The sequence below is a fragment of the Sphaeramia orbicularis genome, chromosome 10 (assembly GCF_902148855.1).
Source record: "Sphaeramia orbicularis chromosome 10, fSphaOr1.1, whole genome shotgun sequence".
Lineage (NCBI taxonomy): Eukaryota > Metazoa > Chordata > Actinopteri > Kurtiformes > Apogonidae > Sphaeramia > Sphaeramia orbicularis.
The window spans coordinates 22,465,659-22,492,886 of NC_043966.1; the positions used below are offsets into that span (position 1 = coordinate 22,465,659).

The 27,228-nt window shown below is 37.0% G+C and overlaps 1 protein-coding gene across 2 annotated transcripts in view; it reads right to left on the minus strand.

Annotated features, from left to right (window-relative positions):
- zdhhc9 (zDHHC palmitoyltransferase 9) overlaps window positions 1-27,228 on the minus strand; it is a 40,024-nt gene that overhangs the window by 6,233 nt on the left and 6,563 nt on the right. For both annotated transcript variants that reach the window (XM_030145209.1, XM_030145208.1), the window contains 7 exons: window positions 20,939-21,099; window positions 11,289-11,447; window positions 9,582-9,719; window positions 8,610-8,658; window positions 8,221-8,323; window positions 1,394-1,497; window positions 941-1,067 (listed from right to left, as the gene is read on the minus strand). In XM_030145209.1, the coding sequence (XP_030001069.1) occupies window positions 941-1,067; window positions 1,394-1,497; window positions 8,221-8,323; window positions 8,610-8,658; window positions 9,582-9,719; window positions 11,289-11,447; window positions 20,939-21,099 (841 nt within the window). The remainder of the gene's footprint in view (window positions 1-940; window positions 1,068-1,393; window positions 1,498-8,220; window positions 8,324-8,609; window positions 8,659-9,581; window positions 9,720-11,288; window positions 11,448-20,938; window positions 21,100-27,228) is intronic.

Sequence of the window (27,228 nt, forward strand, 5' to 3'; positions counted from 1 at the left end):
CTTAACCCTCTGGTATCCTGTCCAGCAAGGCCCTTACTAACCACCAAGTGTGCCTTTTTGGCACACTTGTGGAATAATGTCAAAAAAAAAAAAAAAAATTCATACAGTTTGTTTTTAATTCTTTTACACTTTTGTCTATTTCATCAACTTGAGCCGTAAATAAAAATACCAAATACTCAATAATTGTCAAATTTTTTAACCCTTTAAATGCCGTGTTTGTATTGTAAGCAAACCTTTTTTTTTGGATGCAAAAAACACAAAAAATTTTTTTTTTTTCGATATACTACATAAAAAGTGGATCACATATTATTTGATTTTTTCATCCTGGCATATGTCAATGATTAACTCCAACATTGATTAATTTGCATTATTATTTTTGGCGCTAGGTCAAATGTACAAAAATACTAGCATCTGTGACCAAGTGTGCGTAAAATGCACACCTATAAATCAAACTATTAAATATTATATATTGATTTATTTTTCTGCTCTTATTTGATTTTATTTTTGTAAATCAAGGTCAGCTCTAATCATACATATCAAATGGAAGAAATAGTGTGTTTTAGGCACACTTGGGAGACAGATGCTAGTCTTGTAATTTTCTTTTGTTTACAATGTGCAAATTTTAGTTGGTGGCCAGAATTTTAAAGATCATGCAAAAATGAATAACTTTTGAACTATAACCTTATTTAAATTGTGAAAAATAATATATAGTTTTTTAACATGAAGTGCAAAGTGTGCCTAAAAGGCGCACCCAGATACCGGAGGGTTAAAAATGCAAAAAAACAGAGCATAATATTAGAATAAATGGTGATGAATCAGTTAAGAAAGGTTAAAAAAAAAGAGAAAAATTCATTTGAGTACTGCTACAAAAGTAGCACTGGGTCTGTATGGGTTAATTCAGTTTTTTACACTGTACATTTGTGTGTGCTCTTTGACTCACCGTGGTTTGTGACACAGTGTTGTTGCCGCCGGACGATGAAGAGGAGGTGGAGGTTGAGGAAGAGGTGGGATCAGCACACGTCGAAACAGAGGAATCCTCCTGCATCAGTCCTCTTCTGTCTAAGACGCTACAGAGCCAGACAAAGCAATCAGTCACCAAGTCCATCTGAGTCATTATTCACCAGAGCCGGACGCAGGAAAGGGACAAAGCTACAAGTGTAATGTATCACACACGCTGATAAAAAGAGCCTACTGATAGCACTACAAAGAAAAAGAAGGGAATAAAATAAAGTAGGAAATGAAGTAAGAAACACACCAGATTTCCATGTCCATTCAAGCTGGTATTTTTACTTCACCTATACATGGGTGTTCTTTAATTACAGCTGTATGTTCCCGCTGTGTGACTGCTGTATAATTCAGCTCTTTACTGTTATGATCAAATTTCCAAAGTTACCTTGGGTACGTCGGCCCACAGAGCACCTCACAGCAGTTTTTGATGATGTTCTTGTGGCTGTATGGGTTCTGGACTCTGTTTTTTCCCGACCAGGATCCTTTAATCTGAGGAAATCAAAGTACACACCCATCAGTGGACCAGAGTGAGGACTCCTCCAACACCCAAACCACATCTAAACCTTTTCCGATCCCTGTCAAACATCCGGACTGGCCTACAGTCTTACAGCAGCACAGTTCTCCTTAGGGTTTCCCTGGGCTTATACCTTATTCAAAAGCGTATTTCCATTTTTAGATTCCATTCCCGCAGGCCTGGTTTTGACCTACTAAATTCTTTTTGTGATTTAATGATTCCTGGTTTAATGGGAAATCTGTGTGCCGGCGGGTACGAACCGACACAGAAACTACATATGAAAACCACTGCAGTGATTCATCGAGGAATCACACAAATCACACAAAGGGTTCCCCTAGTAATGAATACATTCCTCCAGCACTACAGTATGTACAGTCGTCTGCTCTGTACACCAGTGAACAGAAAGAAAAATTATTTTTGTTTTTTTTTATCTCACGAAAAGGTTATATTTTAGAGATATATGGCTCTACAAAAGTATAATGATCTAATAGAATATGATGCATTAGATTAAACATTGTATAAAATAGTTCATATGAGCTCAACCATAAACATCTGCAGCAATAAAATGTAATACACACATTAATGCAGCTGTAAAAGGAATCCAAAACATCATATATAACACTGACATGGACCATTTAACTGCACAATAGCTGCTTTGACTTTTCTTCCTTTTAGTATATTGTGATAATACTTGCACATTTGCAGAACTTATTTAGTGGTGTGGTATTAGGAAAGAATCTGATGTATTTTATATGCAATTGATGAACTAATCTTTAACACCCAAACTAAACTAATGGTATTAAATCACTTTGAACACTGGAGCTCTTCTCTGCACAGTTGTAGGTGATATTTAGTGTCTAAAAGTGGAGCGGAGGCCTTGAAAATCACAAATAATGCAAATGTTCTGTAGATGACAGATAGAAGCAACTGAGCTTATTGTACCTGTGTGACAGGTTTGACAAAGAGAACAATGAACTGAAGACACTTTGTGATGTAAAAGTGAAACGCATTTGAAAGATTGTGCAATCACTCAACTTAAAAAATGTGAACAAACAACCTAATCCACACTGAAGTGAACTGAGACAACCACACATTCCAGTGATAGTCACAGCAGCTGCATGATATGTCATCACTGTTTCCACACAATTTGATATTTGACTGGTGTTCTTTTAACAACATCTTGTATCTATAGCCACCTCTTCTTCGACTAGTGTATATCAGTATCATAAATCTCAGATTGTTGACATTGAAAAGCTTTGTGCACTCATATTAAATCTTCCCTGAACAATTTTTGTTTGCAAAGCTTCAATGTAAAGCTGCAAAACAGAATTTATTTTTATGCATCTGAGGGTCCAAAGTCAATAAAAGTCTGCTCTTCTTCACTATGTGTACATGTGTTGGTGAATAAATAAACTGCTGTTAGGCTTATAGTGCACTAAAATGAACAGAAAGAGACAAATAAAGCGTTCATTTAAATCATTTATGTGATAATTAAGAGTCAGTTAAAATGTCATCATGTCTGCTCATGAACACAATAAAAACTCACTAAAATGAGCTGAATAGAACAACTCTAGGAACAGTAAAGTATTTGCATTAAAGTAACTTGTAGAATTGACGTGAAAACTCAATAAGTGTCCAACTGTGTTAATCACATTCCACACTGTTGAAGTGGCATCTCTAATAAAATAATAAACCCTTCATTAACTCACAACTTAGCCAACAGGTTTCCATTCCTTTCTTGAGTCTTCATACAAGTGTAAGGCTCAGTGAAGTCAGTTACAAGGAATAAGTTAATTCGTGTATTTGTTAAAAATATATTGACAGTGTTTACCCAATTAACTATTTACATTTATGTTTGCAGAATTATTATTTATACATTTGCACGGTTAATTATTCGCATTTGTAGTGTACAAGCAGCTAAGATAATCTGTTGAATCTGCCTTTTTAAATCACTTACTTTTACTGATCTAAGTACTGCTAGCTCCTGATTGGTTAGTCGAGTCATGTGAGGGTACGTGTCAGGAAGTGTTGTGGCGGTAGTTGTCGTGTGTGAAAAGTAAAGCAGTGTTCAAGAAGAAATCCGTCTCCATCCTGCTGTCTCATTTTATAAAGAATGAACCATTAACCACCAACGAACCCTCATGTTACACAGGCATAAAACATAATGCAGACAGGAGCTGCATGGTAAAACTCATCAATGACGTGGACATCAGTCCTGACACATTAACTTAATAATTTAAAAACTGCGTTCAAAGTATGTTAAGAAGATGGTACTCAAATGCATAAAAAGGATGCGACATTAAAACCTAAATTCTCCAGATTTTTCCTGAGTACATCATTGTTTTTTCATGTTGGTTTGACTTCAGCCTATCCTTGACAGACACCTGGTGGGTTTTTTTTTTACTTCAACACTTTTTTAATGTTTTTGGCCTAGTGCCGCACTTCCCTCTATTTTTTTCTTAAAAGTCATTTGTAGTTTCCTCTGATGCTGCACACAGTAACCTCACTTTGTGCACTTGGTGACCCTGAGGCACTGGAGTGAAGCAGAAGAGCATAAGGGGAAAAAAAAAAAAATTTTAGTTGCTGGAGATATAGGTCAGCATTCAGCCCCAAGGTGCATTTGTACTGCGTGGTGTTGCAGACACAGCTGACAGAGCATGCATCTTCCTATGGGAGACCAGAACTGCAACAACACTCAAGGTGCCTTCTGTTGCACCCTTTTTCCACCATTTTAATCACAATGTTTCCCTTTTTTCTGTCTCACCCACTCTCACTCTCACCCTCCCACTTCCTCTCTGCCACAGTAGTATTTTTGGCGTCGTGCCCGGTCCCTGCAGGTATCGATGCATCTATTATTAGGCCAATCACAGATATTGAAGCGGCTGGGCTGACAGCCATTGTTTCAACTTCTGGAGCAACATTATACTGTAGGTGCACATTGCAGAGCTTCATTACTGATTAAATGAAAAAAAAAGGAGGCCAAGCATCCCAGAGGAAAGAAAAAGGAGGAATAATAAATTAATCATTACAACAAAGTATGAGCGCACGCTGTAGCTTTCAGCCATCTAGAGCCTCCCACCGCCGCTGCTGCTTCCCTGCTTCATGTCAGAGCCTCTGCAGTTAGATCTAGGCTAACAAAGCCTCAAATAAAGTATACACACTGTTAAAGTAGTATACACAGACACAACATAAATGAATCCCTCTGTGAATTCATGCTCCTGAGTCTCCTCCACTCGTCATCTGCTTCACATCAGCCTGAATGCTTGTGTCTGGATGGTGACTAAATAATATGCTCAAGCAATCAATACTTTTTTCCTCATTAAGGAGTCTTCGTCTATTTGAGATACAGACAGCAGCTGGTCTGTTTTATCATCAGCTATATTAAGAAGAGCAGCCATTCATGCAGGTTTTGATATCATCAGACCCTTTCAGCCTGCTGAGAGGAATCCAACTGCCGCTATTAGCATTCAAAGTATTACCAGCCAATTTGTCATATGCTCACACTCTGCAGAATAAAAACTGCTCCTGCTGCTTTGGCCACATTTCCCTTACAAAGAGTGTTCTGGTCTCAGCGCAAGTGAACTGGATACAAATAGGGTGAATTAATTGCTAAAATGCAGACAAACAGATCTGGCAAACACCTTGAACACTCCTCTCATTTATGTGAATTCAGATCTACTTAAAGGTACAATATGTAAAATTCAGGAAATGCTTAAAGTTGCAGTATTTGATAGTTTTTTTTTAATGTTACTGGGCAATATTTCAGCATATTAATGATATGAGACTGCATTTCTACACTTAGTCTTTGCCTGTGTTTTCAGGCTGTAGAACATCTACCCTGTGATGCATCTAGTGATCTAGCTGATCAGTTGTTTTCAGACAGGTAGAAGGTTTAAATATAACTTTAAAAACAGTTGCAATCACCAAATACTGATTAAAAAAAAAAAAAAAAAATATATATATATATATATATATATATATATATATATCAGAATCTACTGCTCTATTCCATGTCTCAACTAGGAAGCTTGGAAAAGTGGCATCACTTTTCCATGACATTAGGTCATCAACATTTATATTTCATCTTTCGATTTGGACTGAGAGGGATGAGCTGCAAAAGGAAGGTGTGCACTTTCACATACTGGTGTTTTTTCTCTTTAATTTCCATTTCTTGGGCTGTAAATACTATTTCTCTTCTCTAAAACTAGGCAATGTTTCTAATACTTGTAGACGATATTGTGAAAGAGCATGGAATCATGGGAGTTTTCTTCATCATCACTGCTGATGGAAATCTATGATGTGACTCATGTTTAGATAAAGGTTAACTCACTTTAATATCCCATAGATACATTTGATTTCTGCATTTTGCCCATCCTAATTCACACACAGCATTTAGCATTAACATTTAGCATTAGCACATAATTCACTCAGACGGTCTTTCTTCATCAGCATATGACCAAGGACAGCGATAGGAAAATGAAACATTTTATTTCAGTATAATATTCTGTTGTAAAGTGTGCTGTCTAAATTTGCATACTTAGACTATTGTAAATGCATAACAGTGTTCACACTGTCAGTCACCTCACACCATGGTGCACAGTTAGTATCTGGATGGTGTTCTGCTAACAGTCAAACAGCTGAGGGTGAAACACTGGACACTCTTCATATTTACTGATCAACATTTTAGCAAAGTAGGAGGAGGCAAATGACTTACAAACTTGTGGATGTAAACAACTAACGAACCTGTAATATATCTATTCTTAGATTTCATAGCTGTGCCTGAGCTGCAGATAATCTGATGGTTGATAATCATGGTGAGATGATAGCAATAATAATGCATTTAAAAATAAGGAAGAATGTTCCACTACATTCAACTGAACAACACTAGCTTGTTGAACTTTGTATTGTAGAGTGCTGCCTGGAATCACCAATACAAGGATAAGAACTATAACATTGTGTTAAAGTTTATGTTAGCGTATGTTAAAGGTTAAAGTTAAACAATAACTCACTTTATTGCCCCTGCAGGGAAATCCAGTCTGTACATTTTTCCCATTCTAATACACACTGCACCTAGCATCAGCAATTAGCATTATTAGCATTGAGATAGGCTACCACCAAAAGGCAACCAGTTGTTGCATTAATTTGATTCGGGAATTGTGCCAAATTTGAAGATTTTTGGAAATGTGCTAGAAGTAGTCATTTTTAGATATTTTAATGTAGCAGTATTCATATTATATGTATCTTGAATTACACCGGTGGTCATCAAGTGAACTGTAGTCTGTCGCTCACACTGGCACATATGATCAGATGTTTACATACAGTTTGTGTTGTTGACACACTCAGAAGTGAGCGTACATCTGATTTTCCAGGAAACTGCAACCCACATCCTCTACACAGAAATAAATCTACAGGCTGATGTCATGAAGGTAGGCAGAGAAGGTTCCTCTTTTTTAAGATGCGTTACAATCCATTCACCCAGTGCATATAAAAAAAGTGATTAATAGATTAGTAGTAGATTTCTTGTAACTGATAAACTAATGCACCATACACTGAATCTTAGACAGAGGCAGTCTATCCAGCATTATGGTTCAGTTCTTTTCTACACACTTAATGCTCTTTCTTTTATTTGAGTTGAGTTTCTTTCTCTGCTCTAGTTTACAAAATAATAGCCTTGTTTAACAAGCTCACAGTTTGCCAGCCCTCTGTCCTTCAGCCCTGAACAAAGCGGTGCTGTTGTCACGGAAACAGCTCCGTGGACATAGAAATTGTCATGTTTACATCCAAGCCAAGCATGTTTATCTTTCCAGCCATGTGAAGCCATGCTGCTTGTTGGCCACATTAAAGACCCATTCCCAAAAAATGTACTTAATAATCCCTGTGCACCAACTACAACTGTAACTCCCTTATTTCGGTCTGTTTTAAAGTCTTATTATAACAACACACAAGGTAAATAAAGATAGATATATTGGGTCACTTTAAGAGACAGTGTTGTCAGGAAATGAAATGAGACTGTGCTGTTTGACTTTTCACAGGTCACAGTTAATTTGTATAAAGACAGTGTGAAATCTAAGCCAACTAGATTCATGATGATTCAGACCAACTGTAACCAGCTGGCCCATTTTCTTTTATGGGAGAGTTCAGAGCGTTCTTTTGAGTTATTCTTGATCATCCTGTTCTTTTTTTTTTTTTTTTTTTTTTTTTTTAAATCTGTTTATATATATATATTTCTCTTACCACCTTCAGTATTAAGCCCATTCGTTTATGCTTAACCAAATATTCTGAGCAATGATTTATAGTTATACGAGCGCACAAGTACTTTTATTTTAATTTATACTTTTGAACTAGTTTTAGCTAAACCTTATTTTGTTTGGTGTTCATTTTTCAGATACGTGGGGGAAAGCTATGATATATAAAAACTGAAAAGGGCAGATAGAAAGACTCACAATGTTGATTACAATACGATTTAGAAAACCAAGAATAACCTAAGATTGCATCATTTGTATCTGTAGTTTTTAATTTCACTATATTTTAATAATAATTGTTCTTATTTTAGCCCATTCAAATGATATACTGTATATTTTAACTAGTTTAAGATGTTTTGTTGAACTGTCACTGGTTTGTTTTTGCTGTTATCACCAGTAAATAACCAGATCTCAGTGTAACAGGTGAACGTCTTTACATGAAGATGATGCACTTACGTCCTCATTGGTGGTCTGGTTCAGAGAGATGAGGTAGGTGTGGAAGCCGGTCAGTCCCACCACTGACCACAGGGTGAAGAAACACACCAACACCTCCAGCACAGTGAGCACGAGTTAAGAAAACAGCAACAGATGCTTTCTGCCTGACACATGGTTACTACTCAAACAGTGAACAGAAGGCGACGACGTGATTATATAACATCATTAAAGTCATGGACAAACAGTAAAAGGAGCTAATACAGAGTATCAGGACAGAGACAGAAGGCTCTTATCAATTTTACTTCACAAATGATGTGCTTGAAGTTTTACTTGAGCTCTAGATGTCTGATTATAGCCAATAAGATAGTGTCTGCGATGCGCTCAGTTTTCAACTTCTACTAAAAGGATATGTTCCAGGAGTTTCTTTTAAAGTGTTCAGAAAGCCGCTATCCACCGAGCCTGTGAACAGAGACACAAAGAGAGACACAAAGGGTTGGAAACAAAGACAGGGATTTTTTTTTATAAATATCCTGCTGTTTCCTTAATCATTTTCACTCTAGTGAGAAGACACAACTCTTGCACATTACAGCAGAATTAAGATAACACGTCTGCAGTTAATTATTCTGACTAGAACTAGAAACGCTGCTCATCCTCCAGTCCTTCTATCCACCGCGTTGTAGAACAAGGAGGCAAGTGTATAAAAAACTGAAATTAAACAGAACATGTTAAATACTTGGGCACTGTAATCCAATATAAGCTATGATTATAATACAAATACACTGTGCACTCGATCACTTTCTGAGACTTCGTATTCATAGCTGTAGTCAGTGTACGTCTAAATGCAATCATGCTTGTTGTGATGACAATCATGACTCATAAGTATGGTTGTCCTTAATTTTAGTCCTTATTAGTAAGATATTTGAGGTATTTCTATGTGCAGTAACTTCAAGACTAGTCATATTCTACTCTCCTGGTTATGACCTGCACGAACATTTTCCACAATATAAAATAATTGTAAGCCTTTGGTGCAATTATATGGTTTCCATCTGTTTAACACACAAAGTTGACCTGTGTCATATATGACCTTTCCTGGGTTTTCATGTTTTCTGTGGATCTACATGTTGCAGAAAAAATTATTTGACCGTCAAATGTCATCAAAAACAATGGTTATGCACAGAAAATGCATAGAAAATGTTTAGATTTCAGCTCTTACATTAAACTCTTATAAGCTCTTTTTGTTGTTATCATTATATTTGTTCAAACAAATGTACCTTTAGCTGTACCAGGCATTGAAATGAACAAGAAATTGAAGAAAACAAGGGGTGGTCTAATAATTTTTTCTGTGACTGTACATGTCGCTGACGTGACACTGAGGTACTTACGCATGGCCACGTGGACGATGTCGAAGGTGAAGATGTAGATGGTGAGCAGAGACAGCGACAGGGTGAACAGGTAGAAGTATCGGTAGTTTCTCTTGCCCACACAGTTACCCACCCATGGACAGTGGTGATCAAAGCGGTCTGAGGACAAGACAAATGTGAAAATCAGTCAAACAGGCTGAAGGCTGGACAGCAAGATCTGTAGAAAACAGCCATTATGAATCTGAAAATCAAACGAGTGTTAAAAATACACCACCGATACATCAGCTTCAGCCTTTTCCTCAAAGACAGCTCTCAGCTGGAGTCTAAATATAGACACTTTATGATTTTCCGTCACCTCTTCTACCATTGAAGCAGAGCCTGATGAAAGGCAGGCAGGTTCAAATGGACAACAGAAATAAACATTTTATACTTTACGCTTTTCGCCACCAGACACTGCTGCACCCAGATAATGAAGTTTCACAGGAATGCAAATGCATTTCCATTGACTCTCAGTGTATTTCTAGTTAGAAAATAGCTTTTTCCATGGGTTTTATGAAGAGCTGGTGTAGGTGTAACATTTCATTGAAGTGGCTGTTTCATGATTCTCTACAGAGGGTAAAATTTAGAGGTCGAAAACCATCTGGATGCTCATGATTAAAACAATATTATTCAGTCACTTCATTCAAGTTTCTTGAACACAGCTTACTGTTTCACATTCGTTAACAAATCCAAAATGGTGTTTACTGCATTTTCTTGTACCTTTGCATTTTTTATTTTTTTTTTTACAGTTTTTGGCATAACAATTTAGTCTATATATAGAAAATAATATGCATAATTAAGTTGTAATCAGTGCATAAATTTATTGGGTTTTTGTTTCTTCAAACTGACAAATTGAGCTCATAAGTGACCTCTCCTCCTTTTTATCTCCTCCTCCTTTTCCTTCTTTTTCTCCTCCTTTTCTTTCTTCCTTTTCATCTCCTTTTTCATCTCCTTCTTCTTTCTGCTTTAAACCATCAAAGACTTTTACTTATCTAGCCATGGCTGTAAAGGGGTGAGGTGAGGAGTATTAACATCTTACACACTAAACCTTTTAAAAAAAGTTGACAAATGAACAAAAAATAGCAGGTAAAAAACCTATATCAGTTGTGAGTTGTGTTGTTATGTGCATAGGACTGTTCCTTCGTACACTGAAGTTGAGGAAGGTAAGGCCTGCTGCTGTGTCATGCTTGGACTATGTGTGTGTGTTTCTACTGTAGATGAACAAAGAGAAACCAGTGTTCACAGTGACTGAGCGTTTATTCCCTCACTGAGCCTCCATAGTCTCCTCTCATATCACCTATGAGTCTGCGCTGCCTTCAAAAGCATTCTTCAATCATCATGCACCGTAACAGACTCACACTGACTCACACAAGCTCTCAAAGTTCAAAGCCTGAAAAAAAAAAAACATCGCCTGTGATGTTTTCAGGCCATTAGTTTCAGATTTTCACCAATTCTGCACCTTGTCTCCTTAGACTAATGTTTATTTATAAAGCTATGATGTTGAAATAATTTCATCACTCTGACAAATGAGCGCGGAGAGGAAAATGAGGTCTTGACTTCAGCGATAAACATCACATCAGCGAGCTATTTTTCCCATTTATGAAAACATTACTCACCTTTCTATTTCTGAAAAATTGAAACTTTTCAGTGGGCTGTCTCTCTACTTTAGATCACAAAGTGTTTCCTTACCGACGCAGTTGTCACAGATGCTGCAGTGAGACGCTCGAGGTGGTCGGAAGATCTTGCAGGTGTAGCAGTACTTCAGTTTGACGATCTGGTTGTTGATCTGGACGTTGCGGATCCGAGGCGGGGGTCGCTGCCCTGCGGGGACGTTCCCATTGGCAGCCTCTGCAGAAGCAAAACATATTGGTGATGTTAAGAGACCCTCTGTTAAACAACAAAACAAACAACATCACATTTCACTCTGACACTGTCTTCACAATATTTTAAAAAGTAAAATAGCGTTGGAGTATAAAAGTATTCTCTATGTTTTCCTTCAGACAGTTCAAAATTTGCGATGCTGATAAACACCAGACAAAAATGAGACATAAATCTGAGCTGCTCAACCCTGTGAAAGCCAGTGAATGACACCATCGGCTCAATGCACTATTTACGACGGCATTTTTTCACTACCGAGGTGTTGAAGGAAATTTAAAGCATCACTACAATGCAGTGCATCTTCCTCTGTTAAAACCTGAACTCACCCCCACAGTCACATCTAGTGTTTTTCTGCACTGCAGTCACATTTTGTTACATACACATTTTTCTAGGCTGTTTGGATCTTTCCGATTATGTTTCACAGCAGGAGTTAAGAGATTAGAGCAGCAGGCTAATGAGGAAGCTGCTGCCTGGAAATGTACCATTAATGTGCTGCAGTGGATGAATGTGGACTTTAATGGAAAAGAACAGCTTTGCTCATATGACTTTCTCTGTGTAGACATTAGAGGTGGTGATATGGTCAAAGTCCTCTATCATGGGTTATGTAATTTTATATCACAGTTCTGGTTTATGTCAGTAACAGTAACTGTTCCGTTTATTCAGTTAAGAAATGGTTTTAAAACAAACAAATTAAAAAAAACACACATTTCCTGCAGAATTTACTTGTGTTTCATCTTAGAAAGACAAAACACTGTCAATGTATGTAATATCACGTCCACACATCTGGTAATCATGTAGCTTAACCCATAAAAACCCAAATATCCACCAGCGTCCAAAAGCATCTACTGATCTAAAATGTTCAATAACTTTGGACCCACTAATCCTATCAATACATGTAGATAATTGATGTAAAATTCAGTTTGTCATCTTTTCATGGTTATCAGATAAGACCCATTTGGACGTTCAGAGGCTCCGTAGTTACCGTGGAAACACCGTCATCTTCTACAACATTGATTCACCAGTAAAACCCATGGAGTTGGATCAATAACAGTGGTTGGAGATATTTCATTTATGTTCAGTTAATGATATATTTTCTGAAAAAGTTGCTTTATCTTAAGTTTTCTCTGTTTTTAATAAAAATAACCCTCAAATGTAATCTCAACCTGATGATTAAAGTACATGATCAGTGAATTAAATGTCATAAAACACCTGATTTGCACTGAAAAAATGCAAAATAGAGAGGATAATATATTATAAATGGTGATAAATCCCTTAAGAATGGTTAAATCTAGAGAAACATTTATTTGGGAACTGTCACAAAAGTAGCACTGGGTCTTTATGGGTTAAGTACAAATGACAATATTTTCAACTTTTTCGGTGATTCCCAAATCATGTTGTGTTGTAAAACAGCTGTATTTCTGACATCACTTGAGAATTAATCTCTGATCTACAACATGTATGACTATAAATACATAACAGAGACACTAAGGTGTAGCTCCTGCAGTGGTATTGGTGTTGCCTAATCTCTACTGGTCTAAATGGTTTAAACCTAGAAAACATCTCTGATATGTTTATATAAACTGATTAGTGCTCAGGACTCGGGTCAGATACATAGAGCTTCAGCTTTAGTTCTGCTACATGTAATGGAACAAACTACCATTGGAGCTTCATTTGTCCAACATGTTCAAATCTTTCATTTCAGCTTCAAAGTATTTCTCCTTCCATGATTGAGCTTCGTTCTTACTGTGCCAAGTGTTGAATCTCATTGTACTAACTCTTGTGCACTATAAACTATGGTACTTTGATTTAATCACATTAACAATACTTAAATTATTCTTTCATCCCTAATTTATTATTCTATGAACTCTGCACTTATTTTAATTATATCTAAAATATGACTATGTTTTACTGTTGAAGCACTTTGTCAATTATTCTACTGAATTTTCCTTTTGTTTATGTAACTCAGAATAAATTACCTCTGTAAATGAAACGCACATTATAAATGATCCTGCTTTGCCTGGTATAAAACATCACATCACCCAACCTTAATAGATAATAGAAAAATGTTGGTATTTATGTAAATTTAATTACCTGGGTCGTAGAAAGTGTTCTGAAAAGGGGAGAGGTAAAATTCCACATTAACTAAATTGCACTTTAATCATTTGTTTAAAAAAAAGTCTCCAGTGGTTTCATTTGCGAACTAGTTTTTGCATTTGCTGTGTTCACTGTGTAATGAACATTTATTAGTGTGTATTAAAGATTTCAATCTAAAAGTGAAATGCATTTGATCTGACAACATCATGATTCACATGATGTTGTGAATTCACAAAATGTTGGATTAGAGGCTTTCAGGAAAAGCCAACAGAGAATAAATTAATGAGTCATCACTTCCAGGGAATAAAGCCACTCTCTCGGGTCGCCCACTCTGCCTGCTGGAGGTGTTATATATTCCAAGAGGATGCCTCTCCTCGTATTAGCATTCCCCTTTGGGACTAGTCACTAACGGAAGGGATCGAGCACCGAGGCTGCTGCAGCTTCATCATCACATCTTCCACAGCTTCACAATGAATCTCTCACATCCATACCTGCCTCCTGCTAACACGCCCACATTCATGTCAACACACAGCGCCTCGACACTTGAACGCCACATTATAGAACAGCTCCCAGTGCTGGATTTGGGTTGTTAAATAAATGTTTTTTATTTCAGCTGCTGCAGTGCATGTGACCCATTTTAAGCCCGTGAGTGATGGATGTCTTGCTATTTTCGGAGAACTGCTCACAGTTGTCAGGTGGAATGTAAAAAATGCAACCAAAAAAGGGAAGTATATGACCAAATGTAGCTCAGTTATCAGTCAAGTTTTGTGAAAGCTTCATACCGAAAAAGGTCGGGGCCAGCAAAACATTTGTGATAGACTGTGACAGTGTGAGCAGTAAAACATGTTCACATACAACTGAACTGATCGACTGCGATGGACGAAAAACTACAGTATGCAGAATGTAAAATTTTTGCAATGAGTACATGCATTATAGCCTCAAGGCAGGAAGGGATTTTATATGCAACATTTTAAACATTTCCTGGTTCTCACTGCTGTTTTTAGCCTACTGTGAAAGTCAGTCAAGTATCTTTAGATTTTTTAGAGTGTTTGTTAGTGAAAACAAGCACTTTTCTTGCTATTTAAATCAAGTTTATGATCAATATCACAAAAAAACCTATAAATCATTGCAACTAATTGGCAGATAAATCAATAACCAGTTGAAGTGAAGGTGCAAAGCTTTTAGAAAAACAGAGATCTGTGGAAATAAGAGACAGCTGCACATTTATTTTAAGCCTCTGAAACTTAATAGTCAAATGCTGTCACTATTATTTGGAGTAGGATTCAACAATAATGCAAATAATCATTAAATGTTCAGTTTTTTCATAGCTTATGAAAATAGAGTTCGTATAAATAAAAAATTTAAACTGATTTAGAAGTGAAACATGCATTTAACAGATAGATTTAAGATTATATAGTTGTGGAAAAAATTATTAGACCATCAAAAGTCATTAAAAACAGTGGTTATGCAATCAAGTACTAACTCCTGTGTGTATCATGTGACTAAAACAGACAGAAAAGAAAACATGGAATGCCTAAAAGCATTGTTTTTGGTAGTACAATGCAATAGCTACTGATGTAAGAACTGAAGTGATTTTGGTTATTATCAAGAAAACCATGGAAAATGGATAGATATCAGCTCTGAAAATAAACTCTTATGAGGTATTTTTGCTGTTATCATTATATTTGTCCAAACAAATGTACCTTTAGTTGTACCAGACATTAAAATGAACAAGAAATTGAAGAAAACAAGGGTGGTCTAATATTTTTTTGCACGACTGTACATGGTATAATTGCAGTAATATATTGTCCCTTGTCTTTAAATCCTACTAGTTCATCACAAATAAGCATTAAAGGATATGGTATAATGCTGGCGTCCTCAACACTACTTATAGACTTTGTATGTGCTACGCATTTGTGAGAGAAATAAATATGTAATTAACTTGTTTTACTGACATAAAACAATAATCTGTGAAAAGTAAGTCCTTCAAAGAATGTTTTCAGTCAAATATCAGGAAAATAATATCCTGGTTTCAGCTTCTCACTTGTCTCAACCTTATATTTGTTTTTTATTTGGCAGACTTGTCAATAATGAAATAATCTTTAATTGCAGGTGTAATCACATGGACAATGTATAATTAATCTTCCTCATTTGGCTGAAATGTACAAGCTGTGCTATCTCCATGAGGGTCATTACAGTGACACCAGAGGGTTTGTCATCGAGTGAGAGCATGAGTCAGAGTCGTGATGAGAGAAGCACTGGCTGCCAGTTAAAGCATTCTCAGAGGACCACGTGCCCTAGCCTGGCTTTTACTGCTTTCCTCTGCCATGAACCTCCACCCAACGCCTCTTGTCGGGAGTGAGAGAGCACAAGTGACGACTGAAGGACGCCGTGAATCTTTAACAGAGACAAAGAGTGAAAACAGCGAACAGGCCGAGGCGAAGCCAGCGGGAAGGACCATAACAGAAACACTGCAGAGTGGCTTATTACCTCAGATACAAAAGACAGAGTGTGGACAGCATGTTAGTAAAAATACAAAAATCCACTACTTAGCAAGACAAGACTGTTTGTTTTATCTGAAAAGCCATGTTTATAATTTCTAATATGCAGTACGGAGTTTGTTTTGTGCAATAAAACAATGAGAGAATGTGTGGGATTGAGCTCTGAAACCACAGATGAACAGACCAAACCTTCAGCAACCGAAAAAACATAACAAACATAAATAAACCAACAGGGCTGCAGCTGTTCACTGCCTATCTAGCATATGCACTGAAGTATTAATGCCTCCAAAATACTTTCACTTCACGTACTGTACATCACAGGCGTCGTCACATGTGGGTCTGAAAATGTAGAGCAAAGACTCACCACGACTGAAACAGTCAAATAAAGGCTGTTTCCACTGACAATGTGAATGTCAGGAATATTAATAAAGGCATTTTATGAAGAACAATTTATAGGGATGTCCATAGAACAATAGAATAGGTACATTAAAACAAAAAAACAATAAAATGAAATATTCCACAATGCTTAGATATTCACATACAGACACAGTGTAGACTTAAACCTGACTGTGCTCAAATCAGGATTAGCTACAGTCAAAGTAGTGCATTTTTCAGTTCTTGACATCCTACACTTTTATATAATCTATATTTTATATCAAAGCAGAAATCAGGCAAGGAGTACAACTTCTTTCAGCAGCAGCCACATGACTTTAAGACACAGTCAGTCTCTGCAAGCTGGTATCTCTATATTTTTCCTCAGGTTGAATAACGAAGTTGAAAAGTGCTTTAGAAAGGATTAAATCATTATTATTATTATTATTATTATTATTATTATTATTATTATTATTATTATTATTATTATTGTTACGCTTACTGGGTCAGTATGGTAGTGCTGAGCATTAGCTGACCTCTGACCCCTCAGGCTTCTGCAGTTCCACCCCCTTTGTCCAAATATGGTCACTTCCAGTTCCAAAAGGCCAAGATCTAGGCCTCCTCTGTCCACTAATTAGTCTATGGCTGGGTTTCTCAAGGGGTGGGTCATGACCCAAAAGAGGGTCGCAGACTCTTTCCAAGTGGGATGTGGATTGTGTTGTTGAAAAAATAAATAAATAATCTTGGATAAAAATGCACTTTTTACTTGTTTTTCTTTTGCTTTAAATGCAGTCTAATGTTAGACTTTTTTGACAGACGTGCAGTAGCTGTCTGACATTTGATTGACAGATCACAAACTAAGTTTATGTTGCAGCACCCATAGTGTGACCCTGAGTGTGTTAAATATGGATTTACAAAAACTGACAATAAAAACGGATTAAAACCCAAGTGTGTGACATGTCAGAATTAAAATATCAAATCTGGTTTTGTTGGTTTTACTTGTCTTATAAGTAAACACAGCTGCGTAGATGTGATTTTGACTCATTTTATTGGTGTCTAAATGCAATCAGGAAAATGTGTTGTTTAACACAAAGCTCAGATTTAATTCTGTAAAAGTAGGTTGCAACTTGATGACCAAATATGTCCTAAGGCAGGACCATCTGAGAACCACAGATCTATGTTTTCAGATCCCATACTGGAGCCCACACACTCCATACTGCATACATATATACTAACATGATACGTCCTGTAGTAATACACAGTGCATCACCATCCGATCTCCAGTTACCATGGAAACAATCAACTGGCAAATATTGACAGAAAAAACATCTGTGAAATCATCTGATGTACTGTAAATCATCGTTGATATGACATGCCAGTGTCAGATGCTCATATGGATAAGCTGTGTCTGTTACAAATCATCATTTATGTAAAAATATCATAACAAACCAACCAGAGAAGTGTTACATACTTGTAAGGACACATGCAGTTGCTTGACTCCCCTGTTTCACTTGTCGGTTTCTGCATAAATTTCCATGCTGTACATTCATATTTAATAGGGAATTCCTATTAATATATAATTCCAGCAGAGAAGGTGCTGTTAATGCGCCTTAAATGATAATCTCTGCATTAGACAAAAAAGAAGATGATGTAATGCATTGTGGGATGCCGTACATGCAGATAGCTCATTTGTAGGACAGTATATATCTGACATTTTTGGCAAATTGTAGATTTTAAGAAGTGCCACACACACAGACAGTATCTGAAAACATGTGATGATGACTGAATAGTAACACTGATTAAAAAAAAAACCTCTATGTATTTTTAATTTTTTTGGTATGGATGTATATGGAAAATGAAAAATGAGGGACCACAATAGGCTGACTAAAAGAAAATAAAGTTGAGCAGGAATGAGAATACAGAAGATGGAACTGAACAGCATGTGAACTTTAATAAGTACTCGTCCTATTGACCTAACATTTGAATGGATGAAGATAAGGGATTTGTTGCCTGGTTCCATTATCAGTACTGATTGTGCATAATAGCGCTGCATACTTCAAGGTGAAGAGTTGGACTGAGGCCACGCAATACTTCAAAACTAAAAGTCTGCTGTAGCTCTGAGCATCTTCACTGAAAAATGCAAAATGACATGATACTGTACTGTGCTCTTTTCTCAAACTAATCGCAAATATACACTTTGAATGTGTCAAATTATAAATATGGGTCCGATCAAGTGATAACACATGGACACATTTCATGTTCAACTGTCTTTGTCATGTAAGCAGAGTAACTTATATGCATGTATGATACATATTTGAGTAGGTATTTATAAGTACTTCAACATTATATATAACAAAATTTGGGGAGATAAAATTTTTAGGTGAAAAATGTCAAATTACTGCTCGGTAACGCGTGGATTTGAAACAGGCGTCAATTTTTTAAGCTTCAAAACATTCAAAATATGTGGTTCTCAACAGAAATTGCTATCAAGTAGGACAAAACCTTTTAGATATTTGGTTCAGCTATGCTGAAAATACATTTTGGGGTAAAATATTGAAAAGTCTCTGTTTTATTGACATGAGAATGTGGTAATACACGGACAGGTTGCCATAGTAACACATGGATGACTCTTTACCATTGTATGCATCACCCAAAATGTTGACTTATTTTTTAAAACAACAACCCAGATGTAATCACAATGCTTTATTGAACGTATTTAATACCAACACAGTGTTATTAACAACTTGTGGTGGTCCATACTGATGTCAGGCTCAGAAGTTAAAATAATTTATGTTGAAGGAATGTAAAGTTTAACAATGGAATAAATTACAAGGAATAAGTTAAGTCATGTATTTGTTAAAAAAATATATTGACAGTGTTTACACAAATAACTATTTACATTTATGTTGTAGAATAATTATTTACACATAAACATATTTAATTATTTTTATTTGTTGTACATAAGCAGCTAAAATAACCTGTTGAATGTGCCTCTTCTAAATCACTTGCATTTACCAATCTGGGTGCAGTTAGTTCCTGACTGGCTGGTTCAGTCATGTGAGATGACGTTTCAGGAAGTGTTGTGGTAGCAGTTATGGTACATGAAAAGTAAAGCACTGTAGTGAGAAGAAATCCGTCTCCACCCTGCAGTCTCATTTTATAAAGAATGAACTATTAACCACCAACGAACCTTACACTGATATAGGTAAATTACAAATAGTCATTTCTCAGTAACAGTTTACACAGTCTGTTTAAATGTGACCGGTGTATGAATTCACAAACTTCATCATTCAGAATTTTCATTTCTCAAAGTAATAGACAGTCTTTTGCATGTCTTTTTGTTCATTTAATGCAGCCTAGCAGAAGGTTCAGAACTTCTCCTGTATGTGTAAGTGGTTTTTTAAAAAGGAGAACAGTTCCATAAAATAGAGATCTTTAGCTAAAAATGAGCCCACTTGATAAATGATGTGTGCAAATTTACTTTTCATGTTGATGTTCACTTTCACTTGATCGGACCCATATGTGTAATCTCAACATTTTCAAACCAAGGCTATGTTTCACATCAGCACTTCTAGATGTGTGGGTGTTAAAGTTAGATTTTAACTGCTCATTGCATGTGTTTATCATTTTGCAATTTCAGTTTTTATCCACCAGAATAACTCAGTTTAGAGAATTATTAAAACATGTTACGGTTAGGTACTGAAAATACTTGACTAGAACTAAGGAAAGATTCCAGAGATGTGATAAAAACAGCCACACATTTGAACGCTGCTGTACCTGCCTCCTACTGCTTCACTGCCAGAGGATATTTTTATTTATTTATCTAGTACTAGAATTGTTATACGTAATATAGATTGGCCCCGGTTACATATTGTATTGCATGCATTGTATTACACTTAAATGCACTTTTTCTACTGTTTTATTAACGTTTTAGATTATTTGTGTATTTATTTAGATGATTTTTCTTTCTTTTCAAGACACTTTCAATTTGTAGACTGCCTTTTAACATCTGGTCATTTACACTTTCTTATGTTGTGTGTGCACCGTACCTGTCAAGTAAAGCAATAAATACAGAATAAAATGCAAAAAATTACATGCAATGTATTTATCTATATTAAAACCCGGGGCGCTGTTGGGGGGGGGGCATGACAAATTCATGGGGCCCAGCATTTGTGGGGGATCCTTAGAGCAGTGGAGGGGGCCCAGTGGATACAGATTAGAAGTTGTGAAAATTTCGTGTGAGGTCTGCTCCATAATAGAGGTATAGAAGTCTGGAGTTGGATGTTCAAAGCATGTAAAGTTTCATGTCAGCGTAAGTTACGTTAGTTACACCCCCCACCCCCCAAGCAAATCAGTATCTGACAAATTCAGATCACAATCAGCAAACATCCTGCAGATTCACAGAAACAGGGCTGGTTATTCTGAATGCTGCAGAAAACTAAACAGACTCATAAAAAGATCAGAAAAAGAAAAGAAAATCTTCCAGTTGCTCACCTATTTCCATCTCGATGAAGGTGGCTTCCTCTGGCAGCGCTCGTGGGAGAACCCCCGGGTCGCTGAAGCTGGTCCTCAGTAACATGGCCATGACGAAGAGGAAGAGCACGGCGGCAAAAACTGGGATGGCAGGAGACAGATGGACGGCCAGGTACGGACATCTGGACATGGAGGAAAAGGAGACACATGATCAGAGGAAGGAGATGAAAGCAGGGCCAGGTGATGAAGTGATAATTTATTGCAATACACTTTTTTTTGGTCCTCAGGGTTTATTTTGTTTATTGTTGGTTCAACACTTGCAAAATTTTTCAATGTTTTCATGTTGTACTTGATTTTACTCATTTATTTTACTACTTTGTCATGTTTGTAGCTCTGAATGTTCTTCCTCTCCCAAAACATTTTGCTGTTTCCTGGGTGTTGTTAACTGTGTTGTCATTGTTTAGCAACAGTTCAGACTGTGCCCATTTTCTTCATTTTGATTTGCTGTTGTAAAATCCAGCATAAAAAATTCAAACAAAATTCCTAAAATCAGGGCAAAATCAACATAATGTTGTTGCATTAAACCATAATCATCATGCTGCAGCTTTCTTCTGTTTTATGTTGATTATATTACTTGCATTTTGCTTCATATTTTTTCATCATATTTGTCTTGTTACAGCTTTTACGTTGTTGTTTTTTCTCATTGTCTTTTACCAGTAATATAAAGCTACAAATAACCATCTAGTCTCTTCAACAAACTAAACTTTTATACTTGAAACGAATAATGATTATACATTTATCATAACTATCAATACTGAGGAATATGGACTGTTAATGATGGCATTTTTGTCATATCACCCAGCTTTAAAAGAAATATTTTATTCTTAGAGACATTAGCATTCGGTTCACAGTTTTTGTCTGCAGTTATTCTTTTGGTTTTATCCCAGCAGAGGTGGTACAACTCTGTTCAAGAATATGCAAACAGGCTGTGACACAACAACATCATACATATTCTGGTTTGTTGTCCTGAGTTTTAGGTCGTGAACTGTGGTAGTGGCCTTTCCTCTGGTCAGTGCTAATGTTATGGCAGTGAATACACAACATGATGCCACACTCCCCTCACCTTCTGGATGAGCAGAGAAACATTAGCATAACTCAGCGAGCCAGGCCATAGCGATTACAGCCAGCCCGTCTCCTGCAAAAGGCCGCGATAACAGATGTGAGCTGCAGTGCAAAGTGCTGCGACAGAACAGAGCAGCAGCTTCAGCATCGCATTATTAATAGTTAAACTACACAGCCTCCTCTCCCTCCCATGTGGACTGGATCTTATATTCATAATGCAACACTAATGTTGCACTACAGGACTTCAAGGCACTGGGCCACATCCTGTACAAGACGAACGTTTGTGCTGCTTGTCTGCGTATACAGCTGAAATACAGTCATCTTCATTATATGGAATATATGGACATTTGGAGCCGCGAAACATGATGTAGACAGACATTGTGTTCAAATCACCTTTCCCGTGTATGTGTAAACCTCTGTCTGATGGATGCTTGGGGGGGTGGTATGTGATATGTTTTTGACAGACTTTTTCAGTTTAACACCCAGAATAGAAATGTATTGTCTTGTCACTGGTGCATCTTCTGTGTCTTGTTACATCATTTCACATGTATTAGATTATAGACATCTGAGCTGAATCTATTTACACCAACGGATTTATATGACCACTAGAGGGAGTAGTGAGTCACTCTGCCGGTCTCCCATGGTGAGGAAAACTAATGCCACGCGGCCTTTGAGCACAGCATCAGAGAATGACGATATGGTCAGAGAAACAACTTTTATGTCACATTTCCATTATGTGGAATGGTTTCGACTCGACTCGGGTACAGATACTATTCCTGGAGACCGCTTCCATTACAGGATACTACCGACTTTAGAGTACCTGGAGGTCATAGCGACATGGTGCGTAACTTCCGTGATGTCTGCTCAGAGAGTTGCTGATAAACCTACTCGTTGCCCCGTCAAGATCACACTGAATTTTTTGTCAGCTACCAAGGACAGAAATGTCTGAACCTCCTTGACCAACCACGGTGTTGTTTTGAGGGCTGTCATCATGTGGATTAACCTACCAGTATATTTAGTGTAAACTTCTGAATCTGTTTTTTTTTTAAATAGTGGGTCACACATTGATGACGCAATGACACAGAGACAACTCTCTGACCAATCAGTGGTCTGCAGTGTTTACACATCATGTTTTAGTATCTCTTCCCCCGTTATGTGACCTTAGCGGAGCAGATACCAAAAAACTCGTACCGGGTACCAGATTCCAGTTTCTTTGACGTAATGGAAACGCAAAAAGGCTGAGTTGAGTCGAGTTGAGCAGGTACCACATAGTGGAAACGCAGCATTAGAGTCAAAGAAAATGACTCTGAAATGAGAAAAAGTGATAAAAGCCAGAGCACTCTTGTTTTCACCACTGGACAGAGGTCTGAATAAAAATAATGGAGTTTGAGCTAAAATGGCAACATTTCTTCTACATGGGTGAGTTTAATTGAGACTTATGACGGTAGAAAGTTAATATGTGATATTATCTTTATCATTTGTAGATCCACAGTTCAGACTAAACTGTAACACTTCTGACCTGGTTTGGCTGTGGCTGTTCTGTCTTTATCTAAGCTAAACGAGCTGTAATGTAAACTATCAGCTGCATGTGAAAACAGTGTAATTTTGACTGACTGTTGAAGTAACTGGTTATGAGTTTTTGTTTGAAGAAGAAAACTTGATACAATAATACAGATGTGTTTAACAATGAGCTTTATACTGCATCCAGTGAGTGATACAGTCTGTGGATAGATAGCGTTGGCTTGTTGGTAGCTTTAGTCGCCATAAACATGTTGTCGTATACGACTTCCCCCTACTGTTGAGAGTTTGGAGTATCAGTACTACATAGAACCCCTTTAATACGTGACTCTTACAGTAAACTCTAATAATCTTCTGTATAATAATCTGTATCATAACTTGATGTCCACTAAATACACATCAACATCAAAGAAAGTCTCTAAATCTGAAATGGAAAAAACTGATTGTCAAAAAAAATAACTGATTGGCAATTCTTATTTTCCCTTAAAGTCAGCAGTAATAGAGGTTTTGCAGTACCAGTCATTTCTGCTCTGAATAATTGGTTTTCTATCTCTAAAAATTTTGACTGTGAGACATTTTTGTCTTTATCACGCAGCCCTAGTCTGAGCCTTCATTTCACCATCATCTCTTTAATGTATCACTGCTAACCACAGCTTTTATCTTGAGAGACTTGTGAATTTATCATTTAATTATTACCCCATCACTTCACTTATGTGTAAGTGCAACATTTAGTGCAATGTATAGTGAATGTTTAAAATAACTGTATGGATTTGGATATGGATATGTTGGGGACTGTGTGTATGTTTTTATGTTTTTTGCTGCTTTCTGCTACTATTACATTTCCCCTGATGGAGTTAATATGGTTTCTCCTATCTTAATAATGACATAAAGATAATCATTTGATGCAGCCTCAAGTAAAAATAGCTCTGAAAAGCGTTTTTAAACACAACTATATAGGATGCTTTCATATGAAACTTAATCTCCCACATGGACTACAGCCATTTACCTGTATCACATATCAGCAAAAACTCTGCAGATACTGTTACATAAACAAGAAGCTAGGAATTATATGAGCGCCCAAGCCTTTGAAAGGATCCTGATAACATTTTTTGTTACACTGGCGATTTTTTGGTTTGTTTTTTCTTTGGATTTCTTCTTTGTTTTTGTTTTTGTGCTGATTCCTACATTGTCATCACACACAAACATCTGAGAGGACGTTTAACAAGGAAAGTAAATGACTGTTGGCGGGGACAAATGCCAGAGAACAAAGTCCTCCTGTTCGAGCTCACGGTGCAGATGGGTCGAGTATGTCAGCATACCTGAGCCGCGAGCAGGCACACAACACCTGCAGGACTGGTCAGAGCAGTTTTCCCGCAGTGCCTTTTTGCACACTAATGGAAACAATGAGCAGAGATCAAATCAATAGAAATTTCCAAGGCTGTGAAGTATGTTTGCACTATTAGGGCAGAGAATCCAGATGGAGGGGAGGCGGCCTGTCGATGAAGTGTAATTCCCATAATGATGACTGGTAGGTATTTGAGGCACACTCTATCATCGCTTCCCATCAGGCCTCCACGTCCTTCCTGGATGTGACCATTTCCTCTGTTGCCGAGGAGCAGGGAGGCGCTGGCACTGTGACTCTGTGTGTTCATCAGTCACCGCAGGCCGAGCAGAAAACTCAACTCAATCAGCCACTTGGACCGTGTGGGCAAGATTTTCATCCACACGGTTAAAAATGAGACTCAAACTTCCACTCAGACTGTTTTCCTTACTCAGCTTTCTGCCTCCATGTGACTGAAGTAGATCTGTCACAAATGTTACGCAATCGACTTATCACAGTTATATCCGTTTACAGCAGTTACTTTGCATCACCGTGATAATCATATCTGTTCAGCTGGTTAGTAACAGCTTTTACCACATAACTTTTTGACGTCATCTTGTGTTTCAAGATGCTTTTCTACTATTTCCACTCGTCATCATCTCTCCTTTCTTTGTACATTTGGTAACAGACTTTATATAACAGGCAGTGTGACATGACCAGATATTTGCAGGGTATATCACTGCACCTTTATATAGACCTTTGCAGCTTATTTTTGTATACGTTGTACTTCTTCCCACCTCTTTTCGGGCATGTTATGAAACTATTGTGCTGTTCTTCCGTCTAAGATTGTCTTGATTGTTGATTTTTATGTTATTATTTATGTTTTACTTGTTCACATATATGTTAAACTTCATTACATGTTTGGAATAAATCACTCAAATCAAATCAAATCAAATATCAGAAAAGAATATAACACATTTTAATGCAGTGTTAGTCATAGCCAGACCAGCCCCCACTCTTCACCAACTATAAACAAGTGTTATACTATACATAGGTTTAACAGCCTCCACACTAGGTTGTTTGGCCAGTTCCTGGGTGGTTCTGTGCACAGGGAGTTGCAACAATGCGTTTGCAAAATAGTATCAGGTGAGAAGTTGTTTTGGTAGAACATGTGCTCATGAGGAAGTTCACTGCAGTAATAAAATGATAAAAGAAGTCCCTAAAAAAGGTGAAAACAGCTGAAGGATTTGAGAATTCATGATCAAAAGTTGCCATTTTCAGGGTGCATTTGTGGCTGAGGTTTTTGTTTTTTCACGTAGCAAGGGGAATTTTCAACATATTTAAACACAAATACAAGAATGAAGCAGAATGATAACCCTGCCACTGCGAGATTGGACTATTCACCTTTATTCCATCAGAATACTTCCAGAGAACCAGACTAATGCAGAGTCACATATGGTAACAGATCCATTCTCAACGACTTAGGTTCCACAAGTGGGCCTCAAGAGATTTTACAATGGTCACCCAAAAAAATTGCATTTCAAGACAGAATGATATTTCTGATAGTACTGATTGGTCAATAATTGTGCTTCATTCTTCTTGTTGCACAAATTCACTTCAGTCCACAGAAGTTAACAGTTCAGTGGTGTCGTTTTTACAGCAAAACAAAATTACACCACCTTTGTTAAAATTATCTATGTATCACATGTTGTTTGGTTCTATGGTGTTTTGCCTAGTTATAAAATAAGTTGACAATTATAACTGTCAGGAAGAAGGGTAAGCAATACAATGTCCTGCTTGCTGAGGTGATTCATTGATGCTTCTGTAAGACAGTACATGATGAGTTCATACTAAATCCAGAATATTGGTTTATGTGGAGCACCGACCTCCACTTCCGGTGGGTTACTTCCTTAGCATTAGCCACATTAGCTGAAGGCCTTAGAAATTTTCAGCCTATGCCTTTATTTTTTTGTGGCAGCCTTAATTTTAAAGCAAGAGACCTTTCGGGTAAACAGCGCCCCCTTAACTGAAAAGGTGGATGATGGCTTTTTTTTTCTTATAGAGGATAATTTTTTGGGTTAGTGGATATTTTTTTGGGCTGTTGCACCTCTGGGCCACCGCATATTTGGGTCAAATTTGCTCTGTTTTTTTTTTTTTTTTTTTGATAGTTCCAGTGTTCAGTGATCATAAAAAGTACAGAAACCATGGTTCAGCTTAAACTGTATTAGTGGAATAATATGATCAGAAAAAGACTTAAATTATTTGTATGAAACCTCCATGAATGTAAAATAATATTTATAATAACCAACTAAAACTACAGATTTGTTTGGGATAGATGTTTATCCCAAAG